The sequence below is a fragment of the Mus caroli genome, chromosome X (assembly GCF_900094665.2).
Source record: "Mus caroli chromosome X, CAROLI_EIJ_v1.1, whole genome shotgun sequence".
Classification (NCBI taxonomy): Eukaryota; Metazoa; Chordata; class Mammalia; order Rodentia; family Muridae; genus Mus; species Mus caroli.
In genome coordinates, this window is record NC_034589.1 from 149094255 (window position 1) to 149111156 (window position 16902).

A 16902-nucleotide genomic window follows, 5' to 3' on the forward strand; every position below is an offset into this window, starting at 1 on the left:
AAGATGACCTAGTCGGCCATCAATGGAAAGAGAGGCCCATTGGACTTGCAAACTTTATATGCCCCAATATAGGGGAATGCCAGGGCCAAAAGAATGGGATTGGGTAGGTAGGGAAGTGGGGGTCGCTATGGGGGACTTTTGGGATAGCATTGGAAATGTAATTGAGGAAAATATGTAATAAAAATATTAAAAATTAAAAAGAAAAAGAAATACTTTCTAACACACTCCATGAAACTGCATTAGCCTTACAGCAAAGCCAAAATAAAAGATATGAAAAGAAATTACAAACCAATATATCTATTAATATAGATTTTTAAAGTTTTCAACAAAATGTCAGCACATGAAATACAACAGCATTTTAAGAAAAACACACCCCAAGGCCAAATGTAATTTATTTCAATAATATAAGGGTGAATGGAGATGGAAAATTAATCCATGTATTATAACACACACACACACACACACACACACGCACACTCACTCACTATAGTTGATATAGGAAAAGCAGCTCACCAAATCCAACATATTTTATGTTAAAACTACTCAAAAAAACCCTCAGAATAAAAATAAACTTCCTTAGCATAAGAAAGGAAAACCTCACAGCTAACATGAAACTCAAAGACAAACACTTAACACTTTTTTTATTTCTAAAACCTGGAACAAAATAATTGTATCCACTCTTGCTACATGTCAACTCTAAATAGTTCATAGTAAAAGCCAAAATTAAAATTCTTAATGAAAAAAAAGCACAGGGAGATCCTCGTGGTCATGAATTACAATGGATTACAAAAGCACATGTAACAAAAACCAGAGAGAGATTAAATTGACCTTCAGCCAAATCTAAAACTTTTGTGTATCAAAGTATATTATTAAGAAAGTTAGCATTTTGCACATACAATCAAGTAACATTGTTGAGACTGAGTAGGTTACATTTAGGAATATATAGATACAGATGTAGATATAGATATAAATAGATATAGATAAATACATATAACAACAATTAATGAAAAAGAGGTGAAGAACTTAAAGGAGAGTGAGGAGAGTTTGGAAGGAGAAAAGGGAAGGGGAAAGTTGTAATTAAATTATAATCTCAAAAACAAAAAGTACAAAGTGAAAAGACAAACTAAAGCAAGGGAAAATAGTTTCAAGTCACATATGTGTTAAGGCACTTACATCTAGAAAGAACATTTACAACTCAATAATAAGATGACAATTGATTTAAAGCCAATAAAGGCTCTGCATATGTATTTCTCCAAAGAAGGTATACAATGGCTAAAAGATGAAAAGACACTAAACATTATTAATTATAGAAATGTCAGTCAAAGGTAAAAATAGACAATATATCACATACATTAGGAGAGTAATAAGCATAATAAAATAATAAGTATCAAAAAGTGGCATAAGTAGAACCCTTATGCATAGCTAGAACCTTGGCAGTTACTCAAAAAATCAGACAGAAAGGTAACTATATGACTCCAGAATTTCTCTCCTAGGCACCTGCATACCCAAGTAAATGAGGACATGCCCATTAAAAAATTGTATGTAAGTTTACATAGCAGTATTATCTATAGCAGCCAAAAGGTATCAAAGTTTCACATATCTATGTGCTAATAAATCAGTAAACAAATGTGTGGTATACAATGAAATATTATGTAGTTATAAAAAGAAATGATGTACCAATAACATGTTCCAACATAGATAAATATTAGAAACAGTATGTTTAGTGAAAGAAGCAAAATACAAGTCAATATAATATAGCTTCCTTTATATGAAATATCTAGAGTAGGCAAGTCATCAGAGACTGAAAATAGAACAGTAGCTGCTTAGGGTAAATAAAGGAACACTACTATATGAGCATGATGAAAATGTTCTACAATTAGTGCTAATAATTGTACAATCTTGTGACCACATTAAAACCACTGAAACATATCTTTTTAAATGGTGGAATTACAGTTTGTGAACTATTCTCAGAAAATGAAACGGGAGATGCTGGAGGCTTACAAATCAAAAGGAAGTTACTGTGCACCCGAGGAGACATCTATTTAGGAGGTTGAACAAAGTGAGCCCTGTCACACAATGTGACACAATTCCTGTGGAAGTACATGCTACAGTCTTTTCATTCATTCACTTGCTAGCTATGAGCGAGAATGAGAGCAGCTTCTGCTTGAGGTTACCTGCTGTTGCTTGAAGGCCTGAAGAAGTATATGAATGTCAGTAAACGTCAGAGGAAACTGCAGCCGAGGACCATCATAGGAGTCAGGCACTTCTATCAACCCCAAAAATTCATCTCTATCCTTGATTTGGCTTTCCCCCCTGGTGTTGTCAAAAATTCGAGTTACTAATGCTGAAAAGGAAAGGCAAAGAGGGATAAGATGAAGAATCAACGTTCTAATGCTTAACAATGCCCTACTGAATTCCTATCTCATGTAAGAGACTGTGCTGTTCTGAATGCCAACAGACAGCATGTAAAACTATGAGGAATAACTGTTTCTGAGGCCAGTAACTAGCATCCTTTCCTGGAACTGAGCTTTGTCAAAGCAGTGAATCCATAATCAATGGGGAGGAGACCAAGAAGCACATGAACTCGAGATATTTTGATATTTTGATATTATTATTATTATTATTTTGGTTTTTTCGAGACAGGGTTTCTCTGTGTAGTCCTGGAACTCACTCTGTAGACCAGACTGGCCTCGAACTCAGAAATCCGCCTGCCTCTGCCTCCCAAGTGCTGGGATTAAAGGTGTGCGCCACCACTGCCCGGCTCTTGATATTCTTGATTTGAAGCACTAATTCTCTTGTCCACTTTGACTTATCAGACTCCTACAAGCATGAACAATGCACTGTATTTGGTTCAAACAGATGCGGCTATTCATGATCTACATAAAATTAAACTGCAGCATTCAATTTTTCATTTGTTAAATACTTCAGAGGATTTTATTTAGCTTTAATTGATTTGTTTTTCTCTTTATGTACAATGTTTCTTATGTGATTTCCGCTCCCCCACCCCCTTATGAACAAAGCAGATAAAATGTAAATGGCAAACCATAAGCAGAAATAACCAAAGGCCTGCCCCCCTCTCATATTTCTGTATAGTAACAGACTTCCTGCATTGGCCATTTAGAAAGGAAATTGAGTAGGGCTGAGACCCACAGTCATTTCTTGCCAAGTTGTCCATGAAACAGCCCCTAGACAGAAACCTAGACAACCCAGGCAGACAAAGATGGGAGAGGCTGTGGTACGCTAGTTGCAAAGTAGCTTGCCTCAATATTCTATCCTAACTTCTTATCTATGCTTTGTGGAATGTGAGTTTTAGCTATTTTCCCTTGCTTTCAATATGAGCTAGGCTCATAACGTATACTACCCTGGACAATGTGGTCCAAGGGCTACCAATCAGCTCCAAGTCCAGGTCTCAAGAGGCCTTCTATGATTGCACACTTTCTGTTTTGGAACTTAGCCATTTCCACTCAGCCCAGGCTGTCCTACTGAAAGGCCAATTACGTGGAGTAGAGCACATCAACCTAGGTAAGGATGTCCTAGATCGGCTAATAGCTGCCAGATCTCTAGACACACAAGAAAACTCCAGCCAAGATTTAAAAGCCTGTCAAATCAACTATGCCAAGATAAAAAATGTTTGGATAATTTGTAGACTTGATAGTGAACAAAACTATTTGAATACCATAAAACCGAGATATTGTAGCTACTTTTCAGTATTACTACAGTAAGAAATAACTGACCAAGGGGACAATACAGTCAAGAAGTAAATTTGTAATTTTTTTTCTAAACTAAGAAATAACATTTAATAATCACATTGAAATATATGCTAAATTTTGGTATATAGGATATATTTTGCTGATAGTTGATAATGCTTTATAAAAAGTAGTACTGAAATATAAAATCTTCATTAAAGGAGGTTAGCAGACATCAGTTCTCCTTTGATTTTAGTCTGATACTTAAGAACAATTTAATTACTCAATTTATGTTAGAAACCAGACATGCAGAGTGTCCTGCTATGCTTTATTGTGGATTCATCATGTAGGCAGTGACGCCTAAATGCTCTACTTAGCTATCCTAATGATCATGCCATCCATTTCAATTGGAACTTATCCTCCTGCAAAGGAAAGCTGAAAGATCAGGCAACTCTTGGGAAAGATAAAGAAGTGATACCCCCACCGACAGGAACTAACCGAGTCAGAAAGCTTCTGCTATAAGATTGTAAGAAAGTCATCATGAAGTACATATGACTAAGAACTGGGAACTAAGGGATCTTGTATTTTAGATTGGATACATATTTATTGCATGACTATCGTGTTCATGGAAAAAGCTTCAGAGCTTTTGAAATGTAACTGACTTTAAAACGAAGATGCTAGCAGAAAAGAGAAAGAAGTTGAATGTATAGGTTTGCATATGCCAAGTCATATGGAGACCCATACACACATGCAGCCCCCCTTCAAATTCTCAGAAGCTTGACAAGTCACTTTCTATCACCTGTACCTTCAGCACAATCCTCTCTTTAGGTTCTGTAACACAATAAAACATGGCTGAAGACATCTCTAATTTAAAACACTATCTTGAATCATATATCTGAGTATACTGGCATGTCTATATTTATTGTTCCCACTGTTTCTTCTACCCCTAGACAACCTTTTCTTCTGTATCTTTTTGCTTTGGATAATTTATCTTCATCCTTCAAAATTCAGCAGGCTTCCAAGTTTGAGTCCCAGATTCTACCTTTTCAATAATGAAATGATGATAATGATGATGAGGAAGAGGAGGTGGTGGACAATGACTACGATGATGATGTCCTGAATGCTCACTATGTACCAGACAATGCTATAAGCAGGTGAGGACTGCTATTTTTTTCATTTTATACATCAAAATGGGGCACAGTATGTAGAGAAATGGGATCCTGTCTCTAAACTGTGTGTGTGCATGTGTGTTGTGGTATGTATACACATATATGCAAGTGTACAAGTGCACGTGGAGACCAAAAGTCAACATTGGGTGTCTCCTTCAATTGCTTTCTATGTCACTTTTTGAAACAGGGTCTCTGATTGAACCTAGAGGTCACTGATTTCCCAAGGCTAGCTAGCTAAAAGCCCCATGGGTTCTCTTGTCTTTGCCCCTTCAGCACTGGAATTACAAACATACATCACTGTGCCCAGATTTCTCTGTGAATGCTGAAGAGCCAAGCTCAGGTCATTATGCTTATATAGCAAGGGCTATATAAGTGAGCCATTGACCTAGCCCCCCAAACTCTTTTTGTCTCAATCTATTAATTTATATCCCAATTGCAGTTTCCCCTCCCTCCTTTCCTCCAGGTCTCTCTCCCCATCTCACCTCCCCCAAACTCTCAGCCATTCCATCCTCCATTTCTCTTCAGAAAAGGGCAGGCCTCCCATGGATATCAAGCAAACATGGCATGCCAAGTTGCAGTAAGACTAGGCACCTCCTCTCTTATTAAGGCTACACTACACAATTCAGTAGGAGGAGAGTAGCTCCCAAACTCTTAGCCATTGTGATTTTTACTCTCTATAAAAATGCATCTATGTTATTTATATACTCTTAACTGACATAATGGGGAAACTCAACTCGGGGAGGCATGAATGAAAAACTATCCACAACAATGAAAACAGTTTGTGTGCTAACCAAAAATTAATTTTCAAAGATCAAGAAAAACATGAAGCTTTTTAAGTTAAGAAAACATTCCATTTTCCTGGTCAGTGCCTTCACCCATGTTGCCATTTCTCTCCTCTCCATTGGCTAATAACAAATTCTGTCAATGCTGCTGATTAAAATTAAAGTCTAATTGTGTAAAGAACAAAATAAAATATTCTTTTAGAATCAATAAGCTTAGTCTAGCCCTTCCTTCCACAGATTTAATGACCCTTATTTCTTAAAACATCTAGCGATAAGTCAATGAAACTATTTCTCTAATTCTTGAAATGCCTGAGGTTACTTTATTTTAATTTTAGTATATGTGCATGAATTTCTGCCTGCATGTATATATTATACTGCATACATGCCTGGTGCACACAAAGGCAAGAAGAGCTCATTGGATGCCCAGGCACTGGAGTAACAAATGATTGTGAGCTGCCACCTGGGGATTAGAAGATGCTCTTAACTATTGAGCCATCTCTCCAACCTCCTATAGGAAATATTAATCTATATTGAACAATTATCCTTCTATTGGGCTTTTATCAACATAAAAATTAGTAATAGAGATTCTCTTCTAATAACTACTGTGTATCATGTATGAAAACTAAGCTTTAACCTTTCTAATGCACATACTGTCCTTGTGGCCTATAACTAATAAACAAGAATTCAATGAATATAAGCAATATATAAGGATTTGTGCAACATTTATTTGGAGTTAATCCAAAGTTGTTTCTCTTTAATTAAATGCTGATTTAGCAAATCCCATTCAGATAAGAAAAACAAAAGCAAGTTGAACTGATGTCGTTAGTTGCTTGTTCGATGTTATGCAGACAAGAAAGGTAAGCATCCATTTCAAACTTACTTTTTACACTCCATATTTTATTCCCCGCCCCTCCAGATCCACCCTCCGACTGTTCCACATCCCATACTTCCTCCCCATCCCCCTGTCTCCACCTGGATGTCCCCACTCCCTACCCCACCTGACCTCTAAACTCCCTGGGCCTCCAGTCTCTTGAGGGTTAGGTGCATCATCTCTGAATGAACACAGACCCGGAAGTCCTCTACTGTATGTGTGTTGGGGGCCTCATATCAGCTGATGTATGCTGTCTGTTTGGTGATCCAGTGTCTGAGAGATCTCGGGGGTCCAGATTAATTGAGACTGCTGGTCCTTGTAGGATCAGGTCCTACAGGATCGCCCTTTCTCCTCAGCTTCTTTCAAGCCTTCTCTAATTCTACCACAGGGGTCAGCTGCTTCTGTCCATTGGTTGGGTGCATTTATCTGAATCTGACCTCTTTCAGCTGCTTGTTGGGTCTTTCAGAGGGCAGTCATGCTAGGTCTCTTTTTGTGAGCACTCCATAGCCTCAGTGATAGTGTCAGGCCTTGGGACCTCCCCTTGAGCTGGATCCCACTTTGGGCCTGTAGCTGAACATTGTAAGCATCTTTTAACCGCATAGCATTTCCCATTTTCATTTACATTTCTTAATGGAGGCAATTCAATGACTAACAATTGCTTTTCAAAAGCCTATACTTTAGAAGTGGAATGAATGTTTGGCGGTTAAGAGTACATATTATCCTTGCAGAGGACCTGCGTTCAGTTCCCAGGACGCATATTGCAGTGCTCGTAACCTCCTGCAACTCCAGCTCCAGGGAATCCAATGTCCCTTTTTGACCTCTGTAGACTCTGTACTCACCTGCATACCCTCACACATATACAGAGTATGGGTGGATGGAGGAGCACTCTCATATATAGGCAAAAGGGAGGGGGAGGGCAAATGTAGGATTGGGAGGTTTGTGGAGGGGTAACCATGAAGTGGGATATCATGGAAGGGGGTTGATGGACGGGTAACCGGGAAGTGGGATATCATTTGAGATGTAAGCAAATGGAATGATTAACATATATAGATAGATATAGATATATGACCTTAAAAGGGCAAACTTTCTTCCTACTTACCTGAATCTTCATTATTTGTCTTTGTATAGTTTTCCAACATGAACGAAAAGAAGCTGGATAGCTGTACAAGATAAAATTATATAAATCATTAATAAAGAGAAAGGAGCCACTACAGCAAATAGCAGAGTTCTACTGAAGTCCTTTACTCTCCTGCTGTATTCCTCTTCCTGCTACAGCACATGCCAAGAGTCACAGATGGGCAACACCACACAGAGATGCAGAGGAAATTATATATGCATTCTTCCCTGGGAAGCTGCCCAACCACAACGAACTGAAGCAAGCACATAACCACACAGCTTTCTACCTCCTTGCCGTGTATGGGACAAGCTATGATGAATTTCACATTTTAAGCACTTCTCCTGGGATCAGGCTGAAGTTAAACTTGTCCAGAAAGAATAGTTTTTTTCCTGGCTTCTTTGATGGTCCTGTCTTGCTTTCTTTACTTCCTTAAAGGTTATTCCAGAAAATAATCCGTCAATCTCAGTAAGTAGCTGTCTCAACCAGACTCCATTTCAAGGAGTCCACTTTAAGGCAATTACAAAGTTTTGTTCATTATCCTCTCCTTTTTATCTATTTGCTGGCATAATAAATACGGTTTAAAGTGATAGCCTACATGGGGTTGGAGAGATTGCTCAGTGGCTAAGTGCACTTGCTGTTTTCCCAGAGAAACATGGTTTGATTCCCAGCACACACATAGCAGTTTACAAAATATGTGTAAGTCCAATCTCAGGGGATTCAATTCCTTTTGTCCTCCATGGGTACCCAATACACATGGTGAACAAACATACATGAAGGTAAAACACCTATGCACACAAAAATAAATAAATACTTTTTCAAGGCTTCTAATCAGAGCAAAGAGAACACTGAATCTTTTTGTTGTGGTGGTTGGTGGTAGCGAGAGGTTTTGACTTTTGTTTTTGTTTTTGTTTTGCTTTGTTCTTGTTGGTTGGTTCGGTTTGTTTGATTTGTTTTGTTTTGTTGAGACAGGGTCTTACTGTGCAGCCCTAGATGTTGTGGAACTCACTATGTAGACCAGATTGGCCTCAGACTCGGAGATCCTCCTGTCTCTGCCTCCTGAGTACTTAGGTTTAAGCCATGTACCATCAGGCCTGGCCTAACCTCTATTATTTTAGTGGCTACCAAGAAGAGGTTTGCCAATTTAACTTTTCTTTTGAGTTTGGTTTAATTATTTTTAAAGACCATAGTCTGACACTTAAATATGGTTCTTAATACTTTAAACCATATTAAAGGAATATAAAAAGTCTCTCGTAGTACCCCTGTCCACTCATAAATGCCACCATGTCCCTGCCCGTAGCCACTTTGCAGAGTTGGCTGTGTTTCTTTTTCCAGAGTTTGTATGCATGCTTCATTTTCTTCTACATACTGGGATTAAACTCTAGGTGAGTTGTTCTTTCATTATTGAAGAACTTTCTAAGTTCATTTTATGGTTAAAAGGTACCCATTTTTATCAGTGAGTATTAAAGCTGCAGTTATGAATTTTGTGTGCTGTAAGCTTTATAAAGGACTTCCACATTCACAGATTTTCTTTTAGAACTTTCATCAGCTTGTTCCCAGGAAAATCTGTCTTTTTTAAGGCCTAAAAGTAGCCCATCTGAAAGGGTTTGGAGATAGCTTTGTTGGCAAAGTGCTTGCCATGAGAACCTGAATATGATCCCAGGAACCTATGTAAAAAGTCAGACAGGGCAGCATCTACTTATTATATTGCCAGAGTTGGAGAGGCAGAGACGAGAAGGTGCCCAGCAATCATTTCCTAATAGCCTAGCTTAGTTGGGGAGTTTTAGATCTCAAGGAAACATCCTATCTCAGAAAAACACAGGTGAACATCTCTTAAGGAATAACACCCATTCTACACACATACACAGGTATGTGCACACACTCCTATACCCACACACACAAGAACATATGCAAACAACTATTTTTTTCGGAGCTGAGGATATGGCTCAGTGGTATAGTGTTTACCTAACATGTACCAGGTTCTGGGTTCCACCCTCCCACTTGCATTTTTTTAAAAAAAATTTTTTCCATTCATAAAGTAATGACTTCATTTACCATTAGGGAATATGCTCAAAAAAATTTTAAAAAGACTATTTTTATTAGTTAGACATCTGGCATTGCTCTAAAAATGTGAACTTGAAAGCTGAAAAACATCTTCCCAAATCACAATCTCTCAATAGCTAGTTCTAAAACAATGTCATTACAGCCTTGGGGAAAGCATTTCATGAAGGTTCTGCTTCAAAGAGACCCATAGTTTCATTCTTTTAAAACAAGAAGAGGAGAGGGAGGGAGGGAGGGAGGTAGGGAGGGAGGAAGGGAGGGAGGGAGGGAGGGAGGGAAGGAGGGAGGTAGGGAGGGAGGGAGGGAGGGAGGTAGGGAGGGAGGAAAAGAGATAGATGCTTTTTGCCAAACAGACCTGCATTTGACCTTGCTCGTCAGAATATTCAATAGACTGGAAGATGGCGAGGGCATAATGTTGTCTGGCCCTCAGTCGAGCTCTGTACCGCCGGTACCAATTTTGGATGACTAATGCGGCTTTTATCACTGCAGACCCACAGGATATGAAAGGCAGAAAAACACAATTACATACAGCTTTGGGGGAAGCAGGTGCTTTAACAAGAAAACAAACATTTTTCTTTTTAGTCCTACAAAATAGGAAAATTATAAACAATGAGATTGACCTTTATGCTTTTTATAAAATGTTCTTAAGTCTCAAACACTCAGAGAGCTCAGAGAGCAATGATGTCATAGTCATTAAGGGTAGACGTTTCAAAGTAAGATTGCCTGAACTTGGTGCTGCCTGGCTGTCAGTCACTAGGAAAAGGAGTGCAGACTTGAAGTGAATGGAGTAACTTGTCACCCTTAGAAGCAATGGATTAAATAAACCCTTGGAAATATGGGTGTGCTGGCTGATACAAACCTAGATATATATGAGAATAGGGAAACTTAACTGAAAAAAATGCCTCTATAAGATTGGCTTCTATAGAGTATTAACTTGATTAATGATTAATGTGGGACAGCAAAGCCAATTGTGAGTGGTGTCATCTTGGGAAAAGTAGTCCTAGATGGTATAAGAAAGCAAACTGAATAAGCCAGGAGAAGCAAGCCATTAAGCAGTACTACTCCATGGTCTCTCCATCAGTTCCTAACTCCAAGTTCAATCGCAGTTTCCCCAGGAGTTCTTCTAGTCCCCAAGCATAGAGGTACTGTTCAACAAGGTTAACCAAGTACTTAGAGGATCCCTACAGTTCTCCAACACCATGAAGCTAAGAGAGATCAGAGTTAATTATAATAATGAAACTTATGCTCACTTGGCCAGTAAGTGGAAATGGACAGTGAAAACTGGAGCACAGACATGACTTTGAGGCCCAAGCTTTGTATCTCCAAAGAGATGTTGATCTATTGCTATTTTTCAGTTTCCCCATTTACACAATGATATAATGAAAGAAAGATCACTGAACTTTCATCTACTCAGTATTTACAATGTGAATAATAGATAACCAAGCCAATTTCTAATCAATAATAGACCGGTCTACTTTAACACTTTCAGTGTCCACAAATATCATTTCCATGATATATGTAAAGAAACTGAATTCAGAGCAGCAAGTATGTTGTTCAAAATTACCTAGCATAGATAGTTCTGACTCCAAACCCTGAGTATTGTTTCCTAGGGCCAGTTACTTCGTTCCCTATTCCATTTAGCCCTTTCCTTCCTTTGAACTACTATTTACTAAATACCTAGTATAGTTTGGCAGTAACTGGACACTATATCTACCATCCTTTCCATTCTTTCCCAAATGCAAGGCACAATGAGAGCTAACATCCTTCTGTGTCTGCTTAGACTCCGTGCAGGACATGGTTGAAATCCTAACACACATGGAGGAGTCACTGCTTTCTCCGGTGAAAGTATGAAGCCAGCTATGAGTCAAATATTCCACAGGTATAAAATATCTCACTATGCTCTCTCTTGTGAGGCTATGCCAATGCCTGGCAAATACAGACGTGGATGCTCATAGTCATCCATTGGATGTTACACAGGGCCCCCAATGGAGGAGCTAGAGAAAGTACCCAAGGAGCTGAAGAGGTCTGCAACCCTATAGGTGGAACAACAATATAAACTAACCATTACCCCTCAGAGCTCGTATCTCTAGCTGCATATGTAGCAGAGGATGGCCTAATCGGCCATTATTGGGAGGAAAGGCCCTTGGTCTTGCGAAGATTATATGCCCCAGTACAGGGGAATGCCAGGGCTAGGAAGTGGGAGTGGGTGTGGATGGGTTGGGGAACAGGGTGTGGGGGTATAGGGGACTTTGGGGATAGCATTTGAAATGTAAATGAAGAAAATATATAATAAAAAATGCCTTAATAAAAAAAAGATATCTCGCTATGAATGACTGATCAGAGAGACTCCACAGGACCCCAAAATAATACAGCCTATTAATATTACTTGTGTTTATCCACCAGAATTAGATGATAAGACACCATTTCTGAAGATTCCCATGTGCTTTTGCTACACCATTCACAGATTTCAGTTGGTAAATCCAACTGGAAGCTTCCTCCCTGCTGTCTAGCTATCTTAGTGCCAGAGGCACTGTGTAGACCTTGACAGGGAAAAAAGTCATCCACAGCTTACTAGCTGTGAACTCTGAAGGCCACAATGCATTGTGCTAGGCAGATATGCTCACTGGTTCAAGAATGTCATGGCTGGTATGGAGGTAACTAAGAAGTTTCGGGTTTGATTTGAGGACTACTCCAAAGGAGGAAGACCATGTCTGGTACTCTAAACCATAGCTGAGGAGGTCATAGGCCTCAGGATGAAACTTACTACTATTCTTTGGCAAAATGGACACAATGTCAAACTGCCATCTAAATATTTGTGCTTATGCACATAGACTGATGCTGCCTTCACTCTGGGCCAGAGAAGTTCCTGTGTGCAGTGGGAAATGATTGATGCAAAGACTCATAACTAAGCGAAGTCTTGCTAAAAAAATGACTTTGAAAAGATATTTTAAAGTTTATATGTATGAGTATTTTGAAAACATGGATGTATGTGCACCAGGTACATGTCTAGTACCCACAGAATTTCAGAAGAGGGGTCTTGGAACCCTGAAACTGGAGTTATGGGTTGTTGTGGGCCACCATATCAGTGCTTGGAATCAAACCTGGGTCCTATGCGAAAACAACAGGTGTTCATTACTGCTGAACCATTTCTCCAGGCCTAGACGTGACTTCTGAGTACTCATTCCAAATGGAACATCTACATCACCCCCTCCAGGATGAAGGAAGCATCAAGGAATGAAGAGTAGCAAGCAAGAGCTGGAGGATGGGAAAGGGCATTGTGAATTGCTATCTTTTGGACATGACTGGCTGTTACATCCATGAACTCAAGATCAGTGAGGACTACCTGCTCCTGACTGGCTCATTGACACTCTTCCATGTATGGAACAGGAGTCCATGGGGACCCATCCCTCCATGAGGAGCTATAAGGAGTTAAAGATTGCTATGGGAGGTGGGAGACATATTCCTCAGTGGTACAGCCACCGGTAAATTGGCCTCACTCAAGTACACAGCCTTCAACCCATGCTTATACAAACAACCCTAATTAAATGTGTGGCACACCAAAGGACAGAAAAGTAGGAAAGGGATTTGTTGGGAAGAAGTTCAGTGTGGGAGGGTATGAGAAAAAAAAACAGAGGGGAGAATATGATCAAAATATATTTATATGAAATGAGTTATTAAAGAATTTAAAATAGCTAAAACAACAACAAAAAGGAAAGAATGAAAATGAAAAGAAATCCAGCTTATTTGAGATAGGAGGAATGCACCTCAGTTGCCTGTCATGTCTATCATACACAAAGCCCTGTGATGAATCTCCAGTGCTGAAAAAAAAACCCAACAACAACAACAAACAAACAAACAACCCAGGTGTGGTGGTGTGCATCTGTATTCCCAGCACTTAGAAAGCAGAGGCAAAGCAGTGGTCCTTGGCTACAAAACAAGTTAAAGGGCTACCTGAACTGCATGACACCCTAGCTTAACAAAGAAAGACTTGTAGCACAGTTAGCATTTACTCTGAAGACTGCCTACAGATTCCTGTTCTATAATGTTTCTACAGAGGACAGTACCACATAGGATGAGGACAGGGACTATGAGTTGAGAGTACCGCAACATTCTCCATGCTACCTAATGATTTGTGGCTGAGTCCAAATGCCATGTTGGGTTCTATGCACAATGACCATGCACCTATGTTCTAGAATTAAGAGACCTGAGTCTGACTCTGCGTTTCCCCCCTGACAAGCAGGGTGATCCTAAACAATATATCTCTCTATCTCAGTTGCATTATTTGGCAAACTATGGCCAATGACAATTCTTAGGAAGGATTAAATAAAATAAAATCAAGTTTTCTACTTATGATGTCTGGCACAAAGCAAATGTTCCTGATTTGTCTTGCTCACAAACCTCTTACCTAGATTTTTTTTAATTTCATGCAAAATATTAACATAATTATCATCACCAGAGACAAGAATCTATTAAAAAACAAACAAATGGAAACAACTTAGCAATAGAAAATTAGCAATAGAAAAGCCATCCGTGGGTCTTCTTGTGGTGTCCTTGACCCCACTGAATTTTGATCCCTTCCCCCTACCTAGACAGCCTGGTTGGGCGGCAGCAGGAGTGGATGTGTCTAGTCCTGCTGGAATTACATGTCCCAGGGTGGGGTGATACAAGGGAGGCTACCCCCTTATCTGAAAAGGGGAGAGGGAGGGGACTTATAAGGATAGGACTGGGAGGAGAGGAGGGAGGGGCTGTGATCAGGACGCAAAATGAATTTTAAAAAAGAATAATTACATAGGCAAAAAAAGAAAAGGAAAGAAAAGAGGAAAAAAAAGAAAAGAAAAGCCATGTGTACTGGGAGAAAAAAAAAAAAAAAAGGCCAGGTAACTTACTAAACCTATGCTGTTGCTTCCCAAGAGATATATATGGCAGTACCTTTTTTTTCTCCCCCTGCATGGAATTAATGTGATCAGAAAGAGAGACCTTCTTATACATCGAAACAGCAAGACCTAAAGCCTGCTCTTCACCTCCTTGGGATATACTGAAGCCAAAAACCCCTCAGGGTGTCTATCATATTTGGGTTCTACCTTGCTCGAGTTTGGAAGTTTCTGATCCAGAGGAGGGCCATCAGCTGGAGACTGTCACCTTGTAGTGTGTAGGTGGACTCTCAGGCGCAAAGTAGAGGTTTATAGGCCTGCTATTGGTATGCCTTTGTCAGTTCCTTCCCCTCCTGGAGAGGTTTCTGAGGAAGCTGAATGCTCGAAAAGACAACAGTAGGGTATGGAACAAAATCCACTTTATTGGTCAACTGTGACCCAAGTATTCAAAATACAAGTGCAGAATTCTGTCAGGCGCCTGAGTTGGAAGATGCAGCAAGTTGGAAGCTTGAGATCTAAACAGGTCCTATTTCTTCACTCCACCAAGATGAGCCCCCCAGCTCCCCCTGTCAAATGCCCTCCATATGCAGTTATGTTTCCCCATCCTCTTTCCCTCAACCCCCTGTTCCTATCCTCACCTGCACTCAGTCCACCAACAAAATCTATTTCCCCTCCTCAGGGAGATCCATGTGCCCCACCTTGATCCTTCCTTGTTCTTGAGCCTCTCTGGGTCTGTGGACTGTAGCATGGTTGTCCTTTACTTTATAGCTAATATCCACTTACAAGTGAGAACCTACTATGTTTGTCTTTCTGGGTCTGGGCTACATCGTTCATTAATTTATCTTTTTCTTAGTATAACAAAATAAAATACAATTAAGATAAAATAACTATCATATTGAAGTTGGACAAGACAAACCAACAAAAGGCAAAAGAACCCAAGATAAGGCACAAGAACCAGGGACCCATTCTTTCTATGTGTGTTTCTTCTTATGCTGACTGCTAGAGATGTCTCTTCTTGCTTTGGTTTTGTTTTGAAAACAAGAGCTTCCTTGGCAGTTTGTTAAACCAGGACTCTGATATCTGGAATTATAAGGAATTCAATCTCTGCTTTTAAAACTCTGCCGGCAGAGGCCTTTTGAGGAAGCACCAGGATGAGTGAAATGTCAATGTACCTTTAAGGAGCCTGGCAGCCAGTCAGGACCCCACAGAGCACAAGTGGAATAGAGCAGATTAAAAGGAATTCAAGCAAACTGGAAAGAGAATGGATCCTCTGGTGGCAAAGGCTTTAATTGAGAAGGAAAATTATTCCCTCGACTGTTCAAAGCCTGGTAAGAATAGAGTATGGCTAGTCTCTTGGTGGGAACCACAGGTGTCATTATTGTTACTTTGTTTACCTATATTTTATAGCTGCCACCTGCAAGACAATGGGGCTGTTCTAGCCCCACTTCCAACTTCACTTGAGAACCAATATTAGACACCAGCTTTGCGCACATGAGATGGTCAAGAAGCCTATTTCTTGAATGATGCCACTGTTCCTATATCAAATGCCACAGGCAAGGCATGGTGAGTCACACTTAGTCCCAGCACCTCAGGGTCTAGGACAGGAAGATGGCTAGAAGTTCAAGTACAACATGAACTACACAGTTAGTTCTAGGCCACCCTGGGCTGTAGACTGAGCCCTTCCCCTTCACACACACACACACACACACACACACACACACACACACATTCGCAAATAACAAAGAAAGGAATGATATCTTAGGAGTGGATTTCTGTGGAAAGGATGATTTGGCTCCATTCTTCTCTCTTCATGCATAGGCTCTCTCACCACACCATGGTGTCAGACATGTTATGAGGCAGCAAGAAAGCCCTTCTCTAATGTTAATACCTTCATATTAGACTTCCCTATCCCCAGCACTGTGAGAAAGGCCTTTTCGTTATAAATCACACCGTCTGAAGTATTCTGTTATAGCAGCAGAAAATGCACTACAACAGGACAATCAAAGCAGAGTTTATTAGCTCATTTAGACTTGCTCATCCTCAAACTCTGGCTTCCTTGCAGAGCAAGGGATAGTCCTGAAAGGCATGGTTTTACATTTTTAGACTATACTTATTTGTTTGCTGCTGGTGGTAGTGGTATGTGTCTGTGTGTACATATACATGTACACATGTGGCAGTCAGAGGACAATTTACAGGAGTCATTTCTCTCCTGTCACCATTATGGGTACCATAGATCAAACTCAGGTCTTCAAACTGGCAGCAAGCCCTTTATACACGAAGCCATCTTGCCAGTCCCTGAAAGGCATTTTTGAAAGATTTTTGTGAAGAGTGTGTGTGTGTGTGTGTGT

The 16902-nt window shown here is 39.9% G+C and overlaps 1 protein-coding gene across 1 annotated transcript in view; it reads right to left on the reverse strand.

The window, feature by feature from the left end:
* Positions 1 to 16902, reverse strand: part of Ppef1 (protein phosphatase with EF-hand domain 1) — a 124738-nt gene that overhangs the window by 58370 nt on the left and 49466 nt on the right. Inside the window, exons 5-7 of the mRNA XM_021153415.1 lie at positions 10039 to 10166; positions 7608 to 7668; positions 2175 to 2344 (exon numbers count right to left, since the gene is read on the reverse strand). Coding sequence (XP_021009074.1) covers positions 2175 to 2344; positions 7608 to 7668; positions 10039 to 10166 — 359 coding nt within the window. The remainder of the gene's footprint in view (positions 1 to 2174; positions 2345 to 7607; positions 7669 to 10038; positions 10167 to 16902) is intronic.